This window comes from Onychomys torridus, chromosome 7 (assembly GCF_903995425.1).
Source record: "Onychomys torridus chromosome 7, mOncTor1.1, whole genome shotgun sequence".
Taxonomy (NCBI): Eukaryota; Metazoa; Chordata; class Mammalia; order Rodentia; family Cricetidae; genus Onychomys; species Onychomys torridus.
The window spans coordinates 96180586-96199135 of record NC_050449.1 but is presented as its reverse complement, the minus strand read 5'-3'; the positions used below and the strand labels follow the sequence as shown (position 1 = coordinate 96199135).

The following is an 18550-nucleotide window of genomic DNA, read 5'->3' as shown; positions in this document are numbered from 1 at the left end:
AAAAACAAACAGCTGGGCGGTGGTGGCCCACACCTTTAATCTCAACACTTGGGAGGCAAAGCCAGGTGGATTTCTGTGAGTTCAAGGCCAGCCTGGTCTACAGAGTGAGTTGTAGGACAGGCTCCAAAGCTACCCAGAGAACCCGTCTTGAAAAGAACCAAAAAAGAAAACCCCAAAACAAAACAAAACAAAAAACCCAAACAAACAAACACAGGAGGGAGGGAGGAAAGGAGGGAGGGAGGGAGGAAAGGAGGGAGGGAGGGAGGGAGGGAGGGAGGAAGGGAGGGAGGGAGAGAGAGAGAGAGAAAGTCTGCTTATTGTTGGCTACAGCTATAGGCTGATCTTGGTCAACTTGACACAAGCTTGAGTCATCAGAGGAAGGAGCCTCCAGCTGAAAAGGCCTCCATGAGATCCAGCTGTAAGGCATTTTCTCAAAATGTGGGAGGGCCCAGCCCACTGTAGGTGGTGCCATGCCTGGGCTGTTGGTCCTGGGTTCAATAAGAAGGTGGACTGAGCAAGACCTGGGAAGCAAGCCATTAAGCAGCTCCCCTCCATGGCCTCTGCATCAGCTCCTGCCTCCAGGATCCTGCCCTGCTTGAGTTCCTGTTCTTGACTTCCTTCAGTGATGAACCTCTGTGTGGAAGTGTAAGCCAAATAAACCCTTTCCTCCCCAACTTGCCTTTTGGTCATGGTGTTTTGTCGCAGCAATAGAAACCCTGAGACAGGGTCCTTCATGTAGACTTTGATATATTCAGAATTAAGATCTCCAATAGCCACCACTAGGGTAGGGCTTCTAAGGGAAGACAAGGGGGAACTGGTATGGAAAAGGCATCTCTGCATTTGCTGGCGGGGGTTCTCTTCCCCACAGGGCTACAGATCTAGGTCTGAGTCATTTCCTCAGTGGTTATCACAGCTTTCTCCTCTCCCCTTAAGAGGAAGCAGAAGTTAAGCATACCTAGACCACACTTCTCTTAGAGAAGCACACATTTGATTCTCAGGGTCCCAAAGTCATGTTAGATGGAAACGGAGTATTTTTGGTTCTCATTTCTGTCTTGTGGTCGTTCCCTTTCTGTCCTCAGATCCAAGATAGGAGCCAAAGTTAAACTGTAGCTACCACTCAAACTCCAGTCAAGGCAGGATTTCTAGGTGGATTAATGTATTAAAAAAAAAAAAAAAACAAACCATATGTGTCGGGTTACTGTTCAGTTGGGAAGCAGCCTGAGTAGCAAGATCGGAAATCCCCAGCATCACATAATATAGGCAGGGTGGTACATGTCTGTACTCTCAGCACTTGGGAGGTGGAGGTAGGAAGATCATAAATTATCTTTTCTATGGATGGCATTCAGAGCAGCCTGGGATACATGAGACTCAGTCTCACAAGAAAATAACCCCCAAGCAAACAAAAAGCTTTCTGGGCCGGAGATATATCAGTAAGTGCAGAAAGGGTACAGGCCCAGGAAAAGAAGAGGTTTTGTGTGTATGTGTGCGTTTTCTTTTGTGATGTTGTGGATGGAACCCAGTGCTGATGTGTCTGTTAAACTCTGTACCACTAAATCGCATGGCCAGCCATTCTCCATCTCACAAGAGCTAGTGTTTAGAAGGTTAGATTTATCTAACCTGACCTTGGTAGACACATCTAGTCCAGGAAGAAGTTCAAAAATCAGTCCCCTTTCATGTATCTACTGGCTTATTAAAGATCCTTTCCACAAATAGAACTACAAGTGCTAATCCACTGCTCATCAAAAGCATCCTGTTCAGAAGCAAAGTCGTGCCGAACCAGCGAGGGTGCAAGTCCAGAAAAGGGCAGGGCAGGAGGGACAAGCTTGAACACAGCTGGCTTAACATGATCTCTTTCTTTCCTGAAAGTTCAAACGCCTACCAGGCCACAGTCCTGGCGAGCGGACGCACGTGTACCCTACGCATGCGCGCATCCAAGGCACCCACGGCCCCCTCCGGCTTGTCTTCTTCAGCCAAGTCACCAACCCTCTAAATGCCCGCCCTCAAGGCAAAACCCCTGGCCAATCGGAGGCAGGAGTCACTGGGGACGTCACTTCGTTTGCATATACCCGCTTCTCCCCGCCCCCATGCCTGGCGCCGCCCCGTCGGAGGAACGGATTGTCACCTAAGCGCCCCGTCCCGGCGTCTGATTGGCTCTCCCGGGAGCTCCGCCCCCGTATCCTCCCGCCGCCCTCCCCCCTCGGCGCGCCCACAGCGGCGGGCGGAACCGAGCGCGCAGGCGCGGCGCTGCCTCTCTCTGCTGGTGGCCCGCCCTCCCTCCTCCCCTCCCTCCCCTCCCCGTCCCCTCTCCCCTCCTCAGGCCCGCGCGTCTTCCTCCCGCACGCGCCGTCGTTAGCCGAGCGCTCGCCGGTGCGCGCCTTCCTCGTCCCTCCGGCAGCGGGGCGGGCGCGACCCTGCTCCGCGCTCGCGGCCCCGGCCAGGAGCATACCACCGTTCCCCGGAGCGCGGGGGTGGGGGGAGCCGGCTGCCCTGCCGCCCGCCCCTCGGCGACCCCGCGGGGCTGAGGCGACGCCGCACCCGGCAGCCAGAGCGCACAGCCGGCCTTGACCCAGAGCTCCGAACCGCGAGCGCCGCCGCGTCCGCCGCCGGCCCCACCCATCCGGACCGCGGCCATGGCCGAAACCGAGGAGCGGAGCCTGGACAACTTCTTCGCCAAGAGGGACAAGAAGAAGAAGAAGGAGCGGAGCAGTCGGGCGGCCAACGCGGCGAGCGGCGCGGGCGGGAGCAGCTTGGCGCCGGGCGCCAGGCCGGGCGACGGCGGGAGCTCGGGCTCCGGTGCCAGGCTGGGCGACGGCGGGAGCTTGGGCTCGGGTGCCAGATCGGGCGACGGCGGAAGCTCGGGCTCCGGTGCCAGGTCGGGCGACGGCGGGACCTCGAGGTCGGGCGACGGCGGGAGCACGGGCTCCGCCGGCAAGGCCGTAACGAAGGTGAGGGTTGGGAGGCCGGCGGCCGACCGCATGTGCCCGCCCCCGCCGGCCCGGGAGGCCACGTGACTCGGGCTTCGCACGTCGGGCGGGCTCGGGGCCCCCGGGGCTCGCCCTGTCGCCCCCGTCCACGCCGCCCACCCCGCGCCGCGCCCTCTGGGCCACGGGGTTTGGGCCGGGCCGCGGTCCCCCGGGTGACGTGCTCGCCGCCGCCGCCGCCGCCCTTGAGCCTAGTCGGGGCTGGATTTCCTTTTTTTTAAGGTGTTTTAAGTCTCATCTGTGCAGCGGGTGAAAGCGTGGCTTGTTCTCCCAGCCGCGGCCACATGGAGCTAGGAATTGAGTTGTGGAATTTTGCTTAATTTCCCCCCCACCCTTCCCCTGTAGTTTTAAGTAAAAGCGGAGGCAGAGAGGGCGTCTGGTAACTAGGCACGTGTCGGGATCTTGCTAGGACTCAGGCAGTACTTTACAATCCAGCCGCTAGATCCTTTTTATTTTTTTGAGACGATCTCACTGTGTAACCTTGGCTGGTCTCGAATTCACAAAGAACCTCTTGCCTCTGCCTCCCTAGTACTGGGATTAAAGGTTTGTGTCACTACTTCCTGCAATTAAAAAAACAATCACGTTTTCTTATTTTTGTGTTTGCCCGCGCTCCTGTCTACGAATTCCATGTGGGCCTGGAGAATCAGACTCAGGTCGTCAGGGCTGACTGCAGGTGCATTGACCGGCTCAAGAATCCTGGTGGCCCTTGGTCCCTTTTTTCCTAGTCTGAAACCTGTTTATCAAGATCTCTAGTTAATCAGATGTTTTGCAGGTTCCTTTACCAGCTGAGGAATCCTGATGGCCCTTGATCCCTTTTTTCCTAGTCTGAAACCTGTTAACCAAGAACTCTAATTAATCGGATGTTACTTCTTCCACAGGATGAAGATGAGTGGAAAGAATTTGAGCAAAAAGAGGTTGATTACAGCGGTCTAAGAGTTCAGGCAATGCAAATAAGGTAGGGTGTGATTACAAGTGGGATTAGATAACCCCGTTGGAGATAAAAGGATTGGACACTTTTCTTCAGGCCCAACTCTCCTGGTTTTGAGCAAAGGCAGTCCCCTGGTGTCATTAAATTAGCTGCGAGCTCTGAAATCCTGCGAGAGTTTCCCAGCTTGCGGCTGTTTGGATCTTAGTTGACTAAAATGGATTTTGTCGTTTTTAATTTTTAACACTTAACAGTATTAAATATTCGGTGGCCACCCCTTCCCCCAATAGCTCCTCCTGTAGCTCATACTGCTCTGAGAAATTACTGTGTAGCTGAGGATAACCTTGAGCTGTTTTTTTTTTTTTAAGTGTATGAGTGTTTTATCTGTGTGTATGTCTGCAGCATCCTCAGGAATTGGAGTTACAGCTGTTACCTTGGGCGCTGGGATCTGTACCCTGGTCCTTACGAAGGGCACTGAGCCAGCACTCACCTTGCACTCCTGATCCTTTATACCTAAATACACGACCAAACTAAGTGCTGCGTGTACACTTAGTTTTTCTCTCTTACTTCTCTCTCTCTTAAGTGTTTTGCTGTGGGTGCCAGGTCCCCTGGAACTGGAGTTACAGTTTTGAGCTTCATGTGGGTGCTGGGAATTGAACCCAGGACCTCTGGAAGAGCAGTCAGAGCTCTTAACCACTGAGCTGTTTCTCCAGCCCCTTTTTTTTTCTTAAAGAATATTTTTTTTCTTGTCCTATCCAGTAAACAAGTTGATAAATTTTTTCGATTGAAATGTAGGATAATTCTAGACACAGAGAGATTTGTATTCACAGTGGAACTATGTTGTCAACTCAACCCCCAGTGAAGAACTTGAACATCTGTGTTCTCCTGAAGCCTTGCTTTCTTTCACTGCCTTCTTCTCCATAATAACCACTATCTTAGCACAGCACAGGAATCCCTTTAGGATTCTAGAGAATGGGATTGTATAGATCCTAAGCACTTACCTGTGTATTTTAGGATTACCTTTTGAAGGCTTATCCTATCCCCTCAGCTACCAGGAACCTACAGACCCATGCTACAGTTTCTGGCTCTGAAGTATCTTCTTGTCTTTCAAAGTTCGATTGGTTGATTGAGACTTTAAATTGAGAGCCTGCATTGTTAGATTCAATCTGTGGTAGTTTTGGGTCTTTTCTAACGTGAGGTGTTTTGAAAGATTTTTAAGTAGAAAAGGTAAGTATAGGGTTATTTTAACATTCAAAATCCTTGACTTACTTTACACAAACAAAATGATCTTAAATTCCCTTTGATTAGAAGCTTCCAATTGGTAGAGAATTCCAGTGACCATATGGGAAATCTTTGAGTTGAGGAAATATTTTTAACTCTAAACTGTCTTTTGAAATTTAGAGCATAGTATTTATGATCTTAAAGTAACTTCTGTTGGAAGACCAGATAGTATTTTAATGTACGATTGATGTCTATACTACCCAGGCGTTAATGTTCCTAGATGTTCTCCCATGGTGTTGAGTTTACCAAAGTGAACATTCCTTTTGGTGTTGGGGAACTTAGTATCTTTTTGGTGTAGCTTCTTTTGTGTTTTGTTTGCTTTCCCCTTTTTCTTTTAAAGATGTATTTTAATTATGTGTGTCTGGTGGGGGATGTGTACACGTGCTTGCCGATGCGTGGGGGGCCAGAAGAGGGCATCAGCTCCCTTGAAGCTGGCATTACCAGTAGTTGTGAACTGTCTCAGTTCTAGGAACTGAATCTAGATCCTCTGCAAGATCAGTATAGACTCTGAAGAGTATATTTTAGAAAATAATATCCCATTGGTCCTGGTGATCCAAGCCCTAATTCCCAGCTACTGTGGAGGCTCAGAAAGGAAGATTAAGAAAAATGAGGCCCGCCTGAGTTAGAGTGAGTTTAAGGTTACCCTGAGCAATTTAGTGAGACCCTATCTCAGAATTTAGAAGCAAAAGTAGATGTTCCTGTTTCCTTTGTTCTGGGGCTTGATCTATAAATATGGAGAGAGTTTAGATTCCTTCTATCGAGGGTGGTTGGTAGACTGGATGTGGTCCAGTTCTTTGGTAAAATTAGGCTCTTGGGCTGCTCTTGTTCTAGAAGACTTGAGTGGTAAATTTTGGCCATGTTGAATTTATGGGCAAAGGTAGTACTTTCTAAAGTGGGGGGAAATCCTTCAAGTTTATTTGGTATAAAATTTGATTTTGTTAAGGTATGGAGAATATTTAAACTTTTTCCAGCAGAATATAAAAACCTTGCCTGTATCTGTTTTAACTTTTTTGGAGTCAGGAATTTGCGTTTGTATCTCAGGCTGGTCTTAAATTGGTTTGATTCTCTGCTTCAGCCCTCTTGAGTCCTAGGATTATAGGTATGTACTACCATGCCCAGCTTATTTTGGCAAGCCTCCCCTCCCCCTTCTCTCTTTCTTTGGTGGTAGTGCTAGGAGTCAAACACATGGTTCCATGCACCATAGGCAGGTGTTCTCCCATTGAGTCATAGCCTCAGCCCTAACTTGATTAACTTTTTTGTTGTTCTTTTTTTGAGGCAGTATTTAAATCTAAGCTAGTAAACTCCATATACAGTCAAGAATGATCCTTATCCTCCTGCCTTTACCTCTCAAGTGCTTGTTTGCCTCTAAGATGTAGAGGCAGTCCACTGGGCTGTTGAGGTGGGCACTGTATTTGCTCTAAAGTAGACTAGCTTTTCTGCTGTGTTGTTCTTAGCAGCAGCTTGTCATTGACCATCAGTGGTCATTCTAGAAGACTGCACTGATCTCTACTAAGAGTTTACTGTCTAGGTGTGTTTTTAAAATTGGTGATTATTTTAGTTATTCTTAAAAGTCTCGGGATGGGGTGAGAAAAATAGTGCCCTGGCTGAATATGATATATAATCCCAGAGTTTGAAGTTGAGGCAGGAGGATCCTGAGAGGATCAGAGACCAACTTTAGCTACACTGGGAGAGATGTTGTCTTAAAAACAGATATGACTTGATGCTGCTATTAAGCCAAATTGGAGTTTGGCAATCTATGCCTGACTATTCACTCCCATACATACTCTTGGATTTGAGGGCCAGAGGAGTCCATCTTCTATCTCGCCACCTTGCTCTCTAAGATATGGTCTCTCAGTGGACCTGAATCTCATCACTTTTGCTAGCTAGTAAGCCCCTAGGATCCACTGCCTGCAGTGCTGGGGTTACAGTGACCATGTCCAGCTTTCAGATGGGTGCCAGGGATTTGAACTCTGGTCTATTCACTTTTTGTTTTGTTTTGTTTTTTTCAAGACGGGGTTTCTATGTGTAGTTTTGGTGCCTGTCCTGGATCTCGCTCTGTATACCAGGCTGGCCTCAAACTCACAAAGTTCCGCCTGGCTCTGCCTCCTGAGTGCTGGGGTTAAAGGCGTGTGCCACCACCGCCCGGCTGGTCTTTTTATTTTTACAGCAAATGCTCTCACCATATATTCAGTTGAACAACTGTGATTGAGTGCTTTGGTGAATAAATAGAGAACGTGACGAATAACCGAAAGCTGCTGCTTTAGTGGGTACAGATGTGAGTGCCTCTGGACAGATGAGGTGGTTGGGACATTGCTAGTCAGTTGTAGCTAGATGTATACCTATTTCACCCCTGAAGCAGTGACCAAAGTGTAATGACTTAGATTTAGATTTAGCTTCAAACTTTTAAAACAAACCCTTTTGAAGAAATTCTGGAGTTTGGACACCAGAATTGGCCTGGGTACATTGTAAACTTTATACCAGTTAATATGCTACTGTTAGAAAATGGTATCATATTTTGTCAGCTTTTTAAGAGCCATTAGAAATAAAGCATCTAGCAATGTTTATGTGCCAGATGGTCTTCTAGGTACTATATATACTAACTCATTTGCTCTTTGTAATGGGTGTGTCATCTTTATCTATAAGCAGGCTAGTGCCATCTTCAAAGCCTGACCAGACAATGACAGAGATGGCAGAAACTGGATTTTAATCAATTCCTGTGTTTTGGCACTCAAAAGTATTCATGAAATTACATTTGAAGGAATTGCTGTAGGTGTTTTGATGTTTGTGCTTTAGTTGATGGTTAAATGGCATGAATATAATTTGTGTAAGCCCAGCATCATTTTAAATGGCTGAATAGGTTATATGTTAAAAGAGAAAACTAGGTCTGGTGGCGGTGGCACACACCTTTAATTCCAGCACTTGGGAGGCAGAGGCAAGCAGATCTCTGAGTTCAAGGCCAGCCTGGTCTACAGTGAGTTTCAGGGCAGGCTCCAAAGCTACACAGAGAAACCCTGTCTCAAAAAAAAAAAAAAAAAAGGAAAACTAAATTGGATTGACCATATCCTTCACCTTTTTTTCCTTTGTTTTTAAAAACACTAGTTTATTTTGTGTGAGCATGCTATGGCATGCATGTCAGAAGACAGCTGGCAGGAGTTGATTCTCTTCTTCCACCTTGTGGATCCTGGGGATTAAACTCGGTGTAGGACGAATTGCTGAACAGTCTTAATAACAAAAAATCCCTGGGGTTGGGGATTTAGCTCAGTGGTAGAGTGCTTGGAGGCCCTGGAGGCCCTGGGTTCGGTCCTCAGCTCTGGCAAAAGAAAAAAACAAAAAAACCCGGACCCAGATATTGGGGTGATAGCTAAGATCAGAGGGATAGATCTTCAAGCCAGCCACAAGTTCTTTGTGCTAGGAAATCCTCAGCCCAAGAGAGAGCTACTTCCTGTATACTCATGTCTTATATGCCTTTCTTTTCCCTGCCATCTTACATCCTCTCTCCACCCAGCTACATCTCTTCCTGTCTGTTCAGACCTCTAGACCTCCATGGTTAACTAGGGCTGGGATTAAAGGTGTGTGCCACCACACCTGGCTCTGTTCCCAGTGTGATTTTGAACTCAGAGATCAGATGAATTTGCCTCCCAAATGCTAGAATTAAAGGTGTGTGCTACTACTGCCTGACCTCTATGTTTAATATAGTGGCTGGTTTTGTCCTCAGATCCCCAGGCAAGCTTTATTTGTTAGAGCATAAATAAAAATATCACTACATTCAGGTCCTTAGGCTTGGTGGCAAGTGCCATCTACTCCTGTAACCTTCTGTTTTTGGCGAAGGCACCTCTGAAGTCACCATTCTCCTGTGTTAGCCTCTTGTATGCTGAGGTCACCACACTTAGTCTCCAAATAAGTAATTACTTTTGTGCTTGTGTTCTTTTTCCCCCCAGTATTGGGGATCATGGCCAGGACAATGCACTTGTTACTAAGCTATATCCCTAGCCCCTGAGAGACGGTCTTAAATGTAGATTGATGATGAGGTTGTTCCTCTCAGTGGACATCGTAGGTTTTAAATATTGTGGTTACTTCTAACTAGTGGGGGTAGTGTCTTTAAGGATCGTAATAAAGATAGGTATAGTGGTTTACACCTTTATTCTCAGCACTTGGGAGATCAGCCAGGGCTATCCTTGGGTATGTACTGAGTTCAAGGCCAGTTTGGACTACCTGAGACCCTGCCTCATAAAGTCAAGTTAAAAGGGAGGTCAAAACATTTGTCTTGGATTTGAAGTATGGCTTAGTTTAGCATACTTGTGTAGCGTACAAGAGAATTCAAGTTAGACCCACTCCCCACAAACAAGCAAACAAAACCCCAGACAGAACACTTAAGCTCGATAAACCAGAAGAAATTTGTCTTTAACAGCTAGGACACATTTTGCTTTTATAGAAATATCCTTTGGGGGGCCCAGCAAGTAAAAGTGCTTGCTATTAAAGCTGATGACCTGGGTTTGCAGGTCCAGAACCCACAGGGTGGAGAGAACTGATTCTCAAAGTTGTGCTTTGACTACACGGCTGCACACTCCCATTACCCCTAAAAAATTTAGCTGGGCATGGTGGTGCACACCTTTAGTCCCAACAGAGGGAGGCAGAAAAAGGCATCTCTCTGAGATCTAGGTTAGCCTTGCCTTGTCTGCATCTGATTCCATACAATCAGGGATATGTAGTGTGTGTGACCATATTTTTTAAAAAAGTCCTTTTGTAGATGCTTCCTATGGTGGTACATTATCTACTCCCAGGACTTAGGAAGTTAAATGTACTTACTTGTTTTTCCAACAGTGAAAAGGAAGATGATGATAACGAAAAGAGAGAAGATCCAGGCGACAACTGGGAAGACGGTGGAGGTGGTAGTGGAGTAGAAAAATCCTCAGGTCCCTGGAATAAGACAGCTCCAGTACAAGCGCCTCCTGCTCCAGTAATAGGTAATCCTCCCTTTTCCTTTCTGAAAGGGCTAATTTTAATATGGTGTATGTGCCTGTTGTGGGTGGAGTGGGAACCTTATCATTTCTGGTGGGGGGAATCTGGTCGTATCTGTTCCTTTAAAGACCTAAATGGAAGGAATGTAAAAATTGAGTGGCATAATTTTGTCTGGTAGGCTGTCAAAGTTTTTTTGTTTTTGGTGCTAGGGAATGAAGCCAGGTAGTTCACCTGTTAGCAAGCATCCTGTTACTAAATTACGTCTTTGGTGCTACTCTTAGATCTTGAAGCAGGACTTTATGAAGGGAGTAGTTCTTTGGAACTAAAAAGTCTTAGGGATATACATGTCGTGTGTGTTTGCATATTTGTACAGGTGCTTGTGGTCATTAACATTGTCCACTTAATTTGTTGAGGGTAGGGTCTCAAGGAAGCAGGAATTCTAACTCAATTGCAGTTAGCCTAGCTAGCCAGCTTGCTTTTTGTAGTCCTGTTTCTGCCTCTAGTGAGGGATTACAGATGACTGCCCTATTTTGCTTTTACGTGGCTGTGCTCTCTGGTCCTTACACTTGCTCAGCAAACACTATATCCACTGAGCCATCTCTGCAGCTCGAAGTTTTTGATTATTTTTTGTGTGCTAGAAATTGAACTAAGGGCCTTGCACATGCTAAATGTACCACTGAGCTGCATTGCATTTCCAGCTAATAAAGAAATCTTAGGGTTTTGTTTATTTTTGAAACACCATTTTATGTAGCTCATGCTGGCCTCGATTCCTTGGTGTAGCAGTGATGACCTCATGCCACCCCCACCCCACCCCCCACCTTAAAACTGGGATTACATAGGTATAAGCTTTCCTGGGAACTTTTCTAATTTAAAGTATTTTTTTAAGCTGGGTAGGTGGTGGCGTACACCTTTAATCCCAGCACTTGGGAGGCAGAGGCAGGTGGATCTCTGAGTTCAAGGATAGCTTGGGCTACAGAGTGAGTTCCAAGAAAGGTGCCAAAGCTACAGAGAGAAGCCCTTTCTCGAAAAACTAAAAAACAACAAAACAAAAAAAAACCCTTGTAATATTCATCCCCATTCCTCCAAGACCCATTAGTCACTCTTGCTTTTTGAGACAGGTTCTCACTGTGCAGCCCAGGCTAGCCTCAGATTGTTTGTATATGCATGGGTGTTGTGTGTTATGTCTTCATGTGGGTGTAGCTGTTGAGGCCCAGAGGCTGACTTCATGTCTCTTTCTCTGTCACTCTACGTGTTACGTTTGGGACACGTTCTCACTGAATCTAGAGCTCACTGAATGGCTATAGTAGCTGGCCAGCTCTCTCCTGGTATCTTTCTGTCAACACCCACCCTCCCACCCAAGCCTGTGTTAGTTACAGGCACATGCAGTAGCCATGCCTGTTCCTTTACAGGCGTAGATTATACCAGAAGGAACGCTTACATGCTTATTTACTGAGTATCTAAGCTGCACTTGGGATAGGCAGATGCTGCTGCTGTCTTTTTTTCTTTTCATGAGTTCTGGTGGGTGTGAATTTAAGTACTCAGTGCTTAGATGTTAAGCACTTTATGACCAAACCATCTCCTAGCCTCTTGAGTGCTGGTGACTGGTGTGAATGAGTTACCATGATAGTGCTGCTTGATTTTTCTCTCTTGAACTTGATAATCTTTCAGGCTAAGCCTGGAACGCACCAGACACAAAGCTTCTGGAGACTCTTTGTTCTTACACTTCGGGCTGCTATGTGTCAGGTGCCTGAAGCATTTTCTGTGAAAGGCCAAGATGGTGAATCACGTGGATGAGAGGACCTTGTGTAGTCTCTTGTGCTGCTGTGGCATTGAAGCTAATGTGGCTCTAACAGTGATGGCTGTAGCCGTGTTCCAGTCGTTGGGCTAGAGTCAGCTTGTTTGCTGACATTTAGTTTTATGTGTTTGCTTTCTTTCTTTTTTTTTTTTTTTTCTGACTTTTATTATTTTTGTGGTGCAGTTGTGATCCCTAAGACCAGGTTTGTACAGAGAATGTCTTTACCTGCCAAGCCATCTTTCTGGCCTCCAGTTTTGCTCAAGTCTGCTTAATCACTGAAACACTCCCTAAGCCCTTCTTAAAAATGCAGCTGCTTGGGCTGGAGAGATGGCTCAGAGGTTAAGAGCACCGACTGCTCTTCCAGAGGTCCTGAGTTCAATTCCCAGCAACCACATGGTGGCTCACAACCATCTGTAGTGAGATCTGGTGCCCTCTTGTGGCCAGCAGGAACATAAGGAGGCAGAATACTGTATACATAATAAATAAATAAATCTTTAAAGCCCTTTGGTGGCTCACGCCTTTTAAAAAAAAAATGCAGCTGCTTTGGGGCTGGAGAGATGGATGGCTCAGTAGTTAAGTGTACTAACTTGCTCTCCTGGAGGACCAGAACTGTATCTCGGTACTCCTGTCAGGGGGCTCACAAACACCAATGACTAGCTTCAAGGCATCCAACTCTTTCTTTACTGTCCACCCTGGGCATCTCTACACACACACACCTTTTTTTTTTTTTTTTTTTTTTTTGTCTTCTCTGGAACACACTGCCTAGTAGATTTTCAGGAGGTGATGGGAGAGTGCGGTGGTATAGCGGCCACTAGGCACATGTAGTTGTTGAGTACTTAGCAGGTGGCTAATGTGACTGAGGAACTGAAATCTAGATTTCATTTCACTCGTCTAAAATAACTACATGTGTTTTTATCCCAGCACCTGGAACACAGAGGGAGAAGGGGTCTTTGAGTTGAGGAAGCCAGGGCTACAAAATGGAGACTTTCAAAAATGAATGTATGAGCAAATAGGCAAGATTTGCACTAATCCGGAGATAGCTCAGCCAGAGTTAAATGGCCAAAATCCACTGTTGAACCAATTCTGACCTCCACACTTAATGCTTTGGTATTTGCTTCCACAAGTCACACTACCCACAGACACAAATAATATATTTCTTTTAAAGCCACATGTGGCTAATGACTGGAATATAAGTGTCATAGATATTTGGGGTTTGTTTTGGTTTCTTTTTTGTATGTGGAGCTGAGGATCGAACCCAGGTCCTTGTGCTTGCTAGGCAAGCGCTCTATCTACCACTGAGCTAAATCCCCAACCCCTTGGTTTGGTTTCTTTGAAGATAGGTCTGAGTTGCTCAGGCTGTCTTTGAATTCACGATCCTCCTCTCTCAACCTCCCAAGTACCAATGTTTCTAGCATATTCCACCACTCCCAGCAATTTCTGTTGAGTGTTTGTGTCCCAAGTGCAGTTTAGATAGATACTCATTAAATAAGCACGTAAGCTTTTCCCTCTGCTATAATCTAAGCCTGTAGATGATTTCAGCTAGTAGATGATTATGGGGATATTTATTGTGTTTTCATGGTGTAGGCTATCAAACTTCTGAAAGTTTCTGAAAAGTGAAAAGTAACACTGCTTGAAACTATATTGAGGACCAGTTGGAGAATATAGGAAGAACCTGGAAGATTGTGATCCCCTCAATTAAGTCTTAGTAGAAGATTCTAGTTATTTGGGGGGCTTTTCCCTGCTTTCTAACCTAATACAAAAACTGAACATCCAGTGATCTTAGAATGAAATAAAGATAAGGATCTTTAGAATTTAAAATACATGTACATTTTATTAAATACATTCTTTATATAAGATAACTTGTTCATACCACTTTCCAAGCAAAGAAAGTGAATGTTGCATTTACTGATAGAAAAACCAGGAGCGGCAGTATTTGTATTCCAAAAGGTAACCTCTTAAGGACTTATCTCAACTCCCGAGCTAGGGTGATTCCCTCCCTCAAGCCTGTAACACACTCAGACTGTGCTTACATGACATGTTAAAATTATTCTCAGAGAGGTTAGAGCACTTACTGCCTTAGAGATGAGCAGCTTTCTACTTTGAGATGTTTTCTCACAGAACTTTGCTTTTGTTGTCTAGTCCAAAACCTTCTAAATCAGGGGTTGCTTTTCTCAGAATGGTTAACTGGTCAGGAGTTCTGGAAGATGTCTGACCTTCTAGTAACATTTGAATGAATGGTTTTATCTGTTAGTTACAGAAACCCCGGAGCCGGCAATGCCTAGTGGTGTATATAGGCCTCCTGGGGCCAGGCTAACCACGACAAGGAAAACACCACAAGGACCACCAGAAATATACAGTGACACACAGTTCCCATCCCTGCAGTCCACTGCCAAGCACGTAGAGAGCCGGAAGTAAGTATGTGGAGTTATCAGTTAGGTTCTCTTGACAGGCAGCTGGGAACCAGGTGGGACTTGGGTGCCCAGGAGGGAAGGAAGAGGGTGGGGGTGGGGGTTCTTCTTGGAAAGGGCAAGAAAACAGCTGTTAAAGACAGGCTGCTTTGTTTCTGTCACAGCTGCATTTAGTTGGTTCTTATAAGTACATTATTACTGCTTACGTTCCTTTTAAATATGGAAACTAGAAATGTAAAAGCATTTGTCATTGCATTCCCAATAAATGGAAGTAGATGTAAGATGTTTACAGATCTAATACTAAAAATAATCTTATTTCAGCAGGTACTTAAAATGAATGCTACCTGAAGTAAAATGACCACATATGGCACATCTACATCTTATTTAGGGACATGAATTTTCAAAAGTAAATAAAATGGGAAGAAATGTAAATGGCATCAGATGGAAAAATTTTTTGGGTGGCTTTAAAGTAAATCAGCCTTTTCGCCTCATTGAGAGCACAGCTGGCTTGAATTTAGACCTCCAATTGGACTTGCTTCTCTCCTCTGTCCTCAGATGTGTGGGAGAGTCTGAGAGGCAGTGACTTGCCACACACATCTTTCTTTACCTGATCTAATCAGACCACTCCCCCAAAGCAAAAGGGAGGAGAGATCGTTGAATGATGAGAACATTACTTGAATGAGAAAATTGTTACCCTTATGCATAAAGATGTATTATCTACTAACTGCTAAAACTTAGAAGTGAGTCTTAGGAGGAATGTCATTATACAGCTTCTTTCTGGTTGTCTTCAAGTTGGTCCCAAAATACTCTGTGCAGAAGATGGGACCTCAGAGCTTCAGTACAGTATTACATGTTTTCTGTTCAATTGAAGCCTTAAAATGGTTTGATAAAGGATTTTGTATTCCCTTCCTGTCCAGGATTATTCTTAGGGGTCTTTTTTTTTTTTTTTTAATTCAAGGAAGAATACTTTCAAATTCCCCAGTGAGGAAGAAATATTTACTGATTACATTTCTTTTCCCTTAGGGATAAAGAAATGGAGAAGAGCTTTGAAGTAGTAAGACACAAAAATAGAGGTAGGGAGGAGGTTTCAAAAAACCAGGCCCTTAAACTTCAGCTAGACAACCAGTATGCTGTGCTTGAAAATCAGAAGTACAGCCACACGCAGTACAGTTAAGCAATGGTCTTTGCTAAAGCCTTCCAAGATAACTAGACCACAGCTAACCACCAAGAACAGCCGTTCAGCGTCTGATTTCTGGATTTACAGTGACTGACTGAAAGACCTCGATTCCAGTGACTGTCCCTGTTGCACTATGGAAGTTCAAGAGTCACAACTGATCTTGATGTGTGTTGGATTTAGGGTGTTTTCATTGTCTTAAATATGTGTGAAGTAGATTCAGCAGTGTTTCCATAGTTGCTCTGCATATAAAACCAAACCTGCAGCCAGTGGTCATTTCAAACATCTTTCTGTTCAGATACTGAGCCTTTGCAAGGTTGACTACCTCAGATTTGCTGCACTTAATTGTGGATTTCATGTGGATCACAACTTCTGCATAAGGTTACAGCTATTATTGTCGGTGTGAACCTTGAAACCAACTCTACTGGATTCCTGTCAGCAAGCCTTCAGAAGTCAGCCGTCTGGGTTCTGCTCTGCTGTAGAAGATGAAGAGTCAAGTGACCTTAATTCGCCTGTCTGTGCCCCACCCTGAGGAATACTCTGTAGGCTGTGGCTATATCAGACTGCCCAGAACAAGCCGCTGTCTAAACTGATGTGTTTGGATCATCTGTGTGGAGCTATGATTTATCATTTAAGTTTTTAGTTGTAGGATGAAGTGACTACAGATTCAATTCAACCAAACTTGGATCCACCAAATGGGGAACGGGTGGGGGATAGTATTGTTTATTTGAATACCTTTTTATTCAGATAGTGCTTGTTCTGTTCCACATTAAGGCCTTGCTTTGACTTGGAGTAAGTTCTTTAACAGCATATTGTGTGATGAATAGCCTGAATGAGGCATTGGAATTGTGAAATGCCCTGTGAATTTGCCAATCCCTAGGTGGAACCAGATCGCCTTTGATAGAAAGGGCAGTGGATGCCAGAGGCTCCACTCCAGGTGCTGCTCAAGCCTCCTCTAATCAGGTCTAAATTGAATTGCTGTGGTGTCTGCTCAGGTGGGGAGGGGTTCACTGAACTGTCTTAACAATTCAAAGCAACAGGAGCAAAACCTCACCAACACCCTGAAGTTGTTTCATGAATCTTGCTTGGTGTCTGATAAGAAATCTGTGTGTGCACCCCAAATTTGAAGATACTGGCAATTGTGTAGATACATTCCTTGCTCCAGCCAGCTTTTGTCCACCTTGGGAGTATGTTTGTGATGATCACTTGGAAAGGCAGGGGAATAGCCAGTGGTATAACACTGTTCTTAGTAGTTACAATTGAACTTTGCAGTAGTACTTGGCCCTTACAGAGGTCATTGCTATTAGTTCCTTTCCACCTAGTGAAATAGTCTGGCAGTTACCTACTTCCGTGTCACTAGAAATGGTTCAGTACAAATACTCTGTATTGGCAACTGAGACTACATGATGACAGTGCCTGGGTTTGTCTGTAATGAGTCCCTTTGCCAAATGCAGTTGAGACAGGAGTGAAACATAATGAGGGAAGCCCTCCTAGCTTGAGAATATGTCTTGCAGTTCAGTGAATGAGTGCAGCGGAGGTGCAGGTCAGTGTTTCCTGACCAGACTGCATGCCACTCTGGTCAATAATGTTGGCGTGATCTGAGCTAGCCAGGAGCACGTTGGGTGATATTTTCGGTCAAACCTGGAGACTTATTTGGGCACAAGAAACCTTAACAAGTAATCTCTCACTTTGAGCCACATACTTAGCTGAAAGTATGCTTTACACACACAACCCCCACCCCCACCCCGCAATCTGTTTGGGGTTAGGGTTTGAGAAGTGAAAGGAGGCATGTGAAGAGGTTTGTTTAATGGCATACTGTACTGGAACACTGAAGACCTGCAGCAGATGCAAATTCCAAGTCTTGTTATAAATTTTTAAGATTGTGAAATTATCAAAATGCACATGAATCAAGTTTTAATACACTATCTGGGTGGAGGAGGCTGTCCATTGCACCATTTCTTTCTTTGGGTTCTCAGGCATGGTTCGGCAGTGTAAGAACTCTGTAACATTAACATTGAATAAAAAGTAAATCTATGAATGGTAGAATGTGATACTTTGTGTTGATACCCCTTAGCCTAAATTCTGAGAGTGGAGAAGTGTCAGGTCTACTGCTGGGGATGGTGACCCTGTTCTCTACAAGAGTACATTTGTTTGCTGAGTTCTGTAGAAGCTTAAAGGTAGGTGAGGATGGCTACAAGTCTGCAACACTCCTTATGGAAAAATGGTGAACCATGCCCTGGAGGCTTCAGTAGAATTTAACTTTGTTATGTCAAGTGGGAATCTAAACCCTTTTTATAAACTGAAAGTTTTCATGTCAAATTCCCATGTTGTCCCAGTGTCCACCCCACCCCTGCTTTTGAGTGGGGGCAGAAGATGGAGTGTATGGGACTTGTGCTTGCAAGGCTACATATAACATCCTTGGCCTTTTTTATCTGCAAATAGTGTTTGCATAGCTAAGGTGGGCTTTGAACTCAAGATCTTCCCTGCCTCAACCTTCTAAGTAGCTAGGATTATAAGCAGGTATCAGGCTTTAGCTTCCATTGGCTTTTTAGAGATAGGCTTTCATGAATATAGCCTACCCTCAAGCTTGCTCTGTTGCTAAGGCTTGCCTTGAGATCCTGATCTTGTACATGCTACCTGAGTATAGTGGCTCGTATCTAACCTCAGCCCTTGGCTTACAGGGGCAGGAAGGTACTATTTTGTGGCCAATCTAATCTACATGGCATGTTTGTTGCAAGCTAGCCATGGGTATGTAACATGACAACTCCCCAGCTGAAGAAGGCTTGGTTTTCTCAAAGTCATGTGCCCACCGAAGCTCTCCATTCCCAAGCATTTCAACACAAAAAATGCCTGTAAGTTGTCCTGCCTCATCGTTCACCCTTTTAGGCGATCTCGGTTTTTCTCTTCTGAGCATTCAGATGAGCAAGGGTGTTTAATAGGTGGTTGTAGATGAATTTCTGAACAGTCTTATTAAATAAGAAACAGCCAAATATAGGGTCCTATCCTTCCTGCCTGGCTACTGGCCAA

The 18550-nt window shown here is 45.2% G+C and overlaps 1 protein-coding gene across 4 annotated transcripts; it reads left to right on the top strand.

Moving 5' to 3' along the window:
* Positions 1–2204: 2204 nt before the first annotated feature.
* Positions 2205–17561, top strand: Cdv3 (CDV3 homolog). Of its 4 annotated transcripts, none has more exons than XM_036193415.1 (5): positions 2205–2945; positions 3860–3936; positions 10009–10151; positions 14193–14352; positions 15373–17561. In XM_036193415.1, the coding sequence occupies exons 1-5, from the start codon at positions 2631–2633 to the stop codon at positions 15521–15523; spliced, it is 846 nt and encodes a 281-aa protein (XP_036049308.1). In that variant the 5' UTR covers positions 2205–2630; the 3' UTR covers positions 15524–17561. The 4 variants fall into 4 exon arrangements, with proteins under 4 accessions (XP_036049308.1, XP_036049312.1, XP_036049311.1 ...); XM_036193419.1 differs by having other exon boundaries at positions 14674–17561; XM_036193418.1 differs by having other exon boundaries at positions 14671–17561.
* Positions 17562–18550: the final 989 nt, after the last annotated feature.

Coding starts and splice junctions, on each gene's coding strand:
- Cdv3 (XM_036193415.1), top strand. CDS start 2,631: ATGGCCGAAACCGAGGAGCGGAGCCTGGACAACTTCTTCGCCAAGAGG. Junction 3,937..10,008: donor GTTCAGGCAATGCAAATAAG/GTAGGGTGTGAT, acceptor TTTTTCCAACAG/TGAAAAGGAAGATGATGATA. Junction 14,353..15,372: donor AAGCACGTAGAGAGCCGGAA/GTAAGTATGTGG, acceptor CTTTTCCCTTAG/GGATAAAGAAATGGAGAAGA.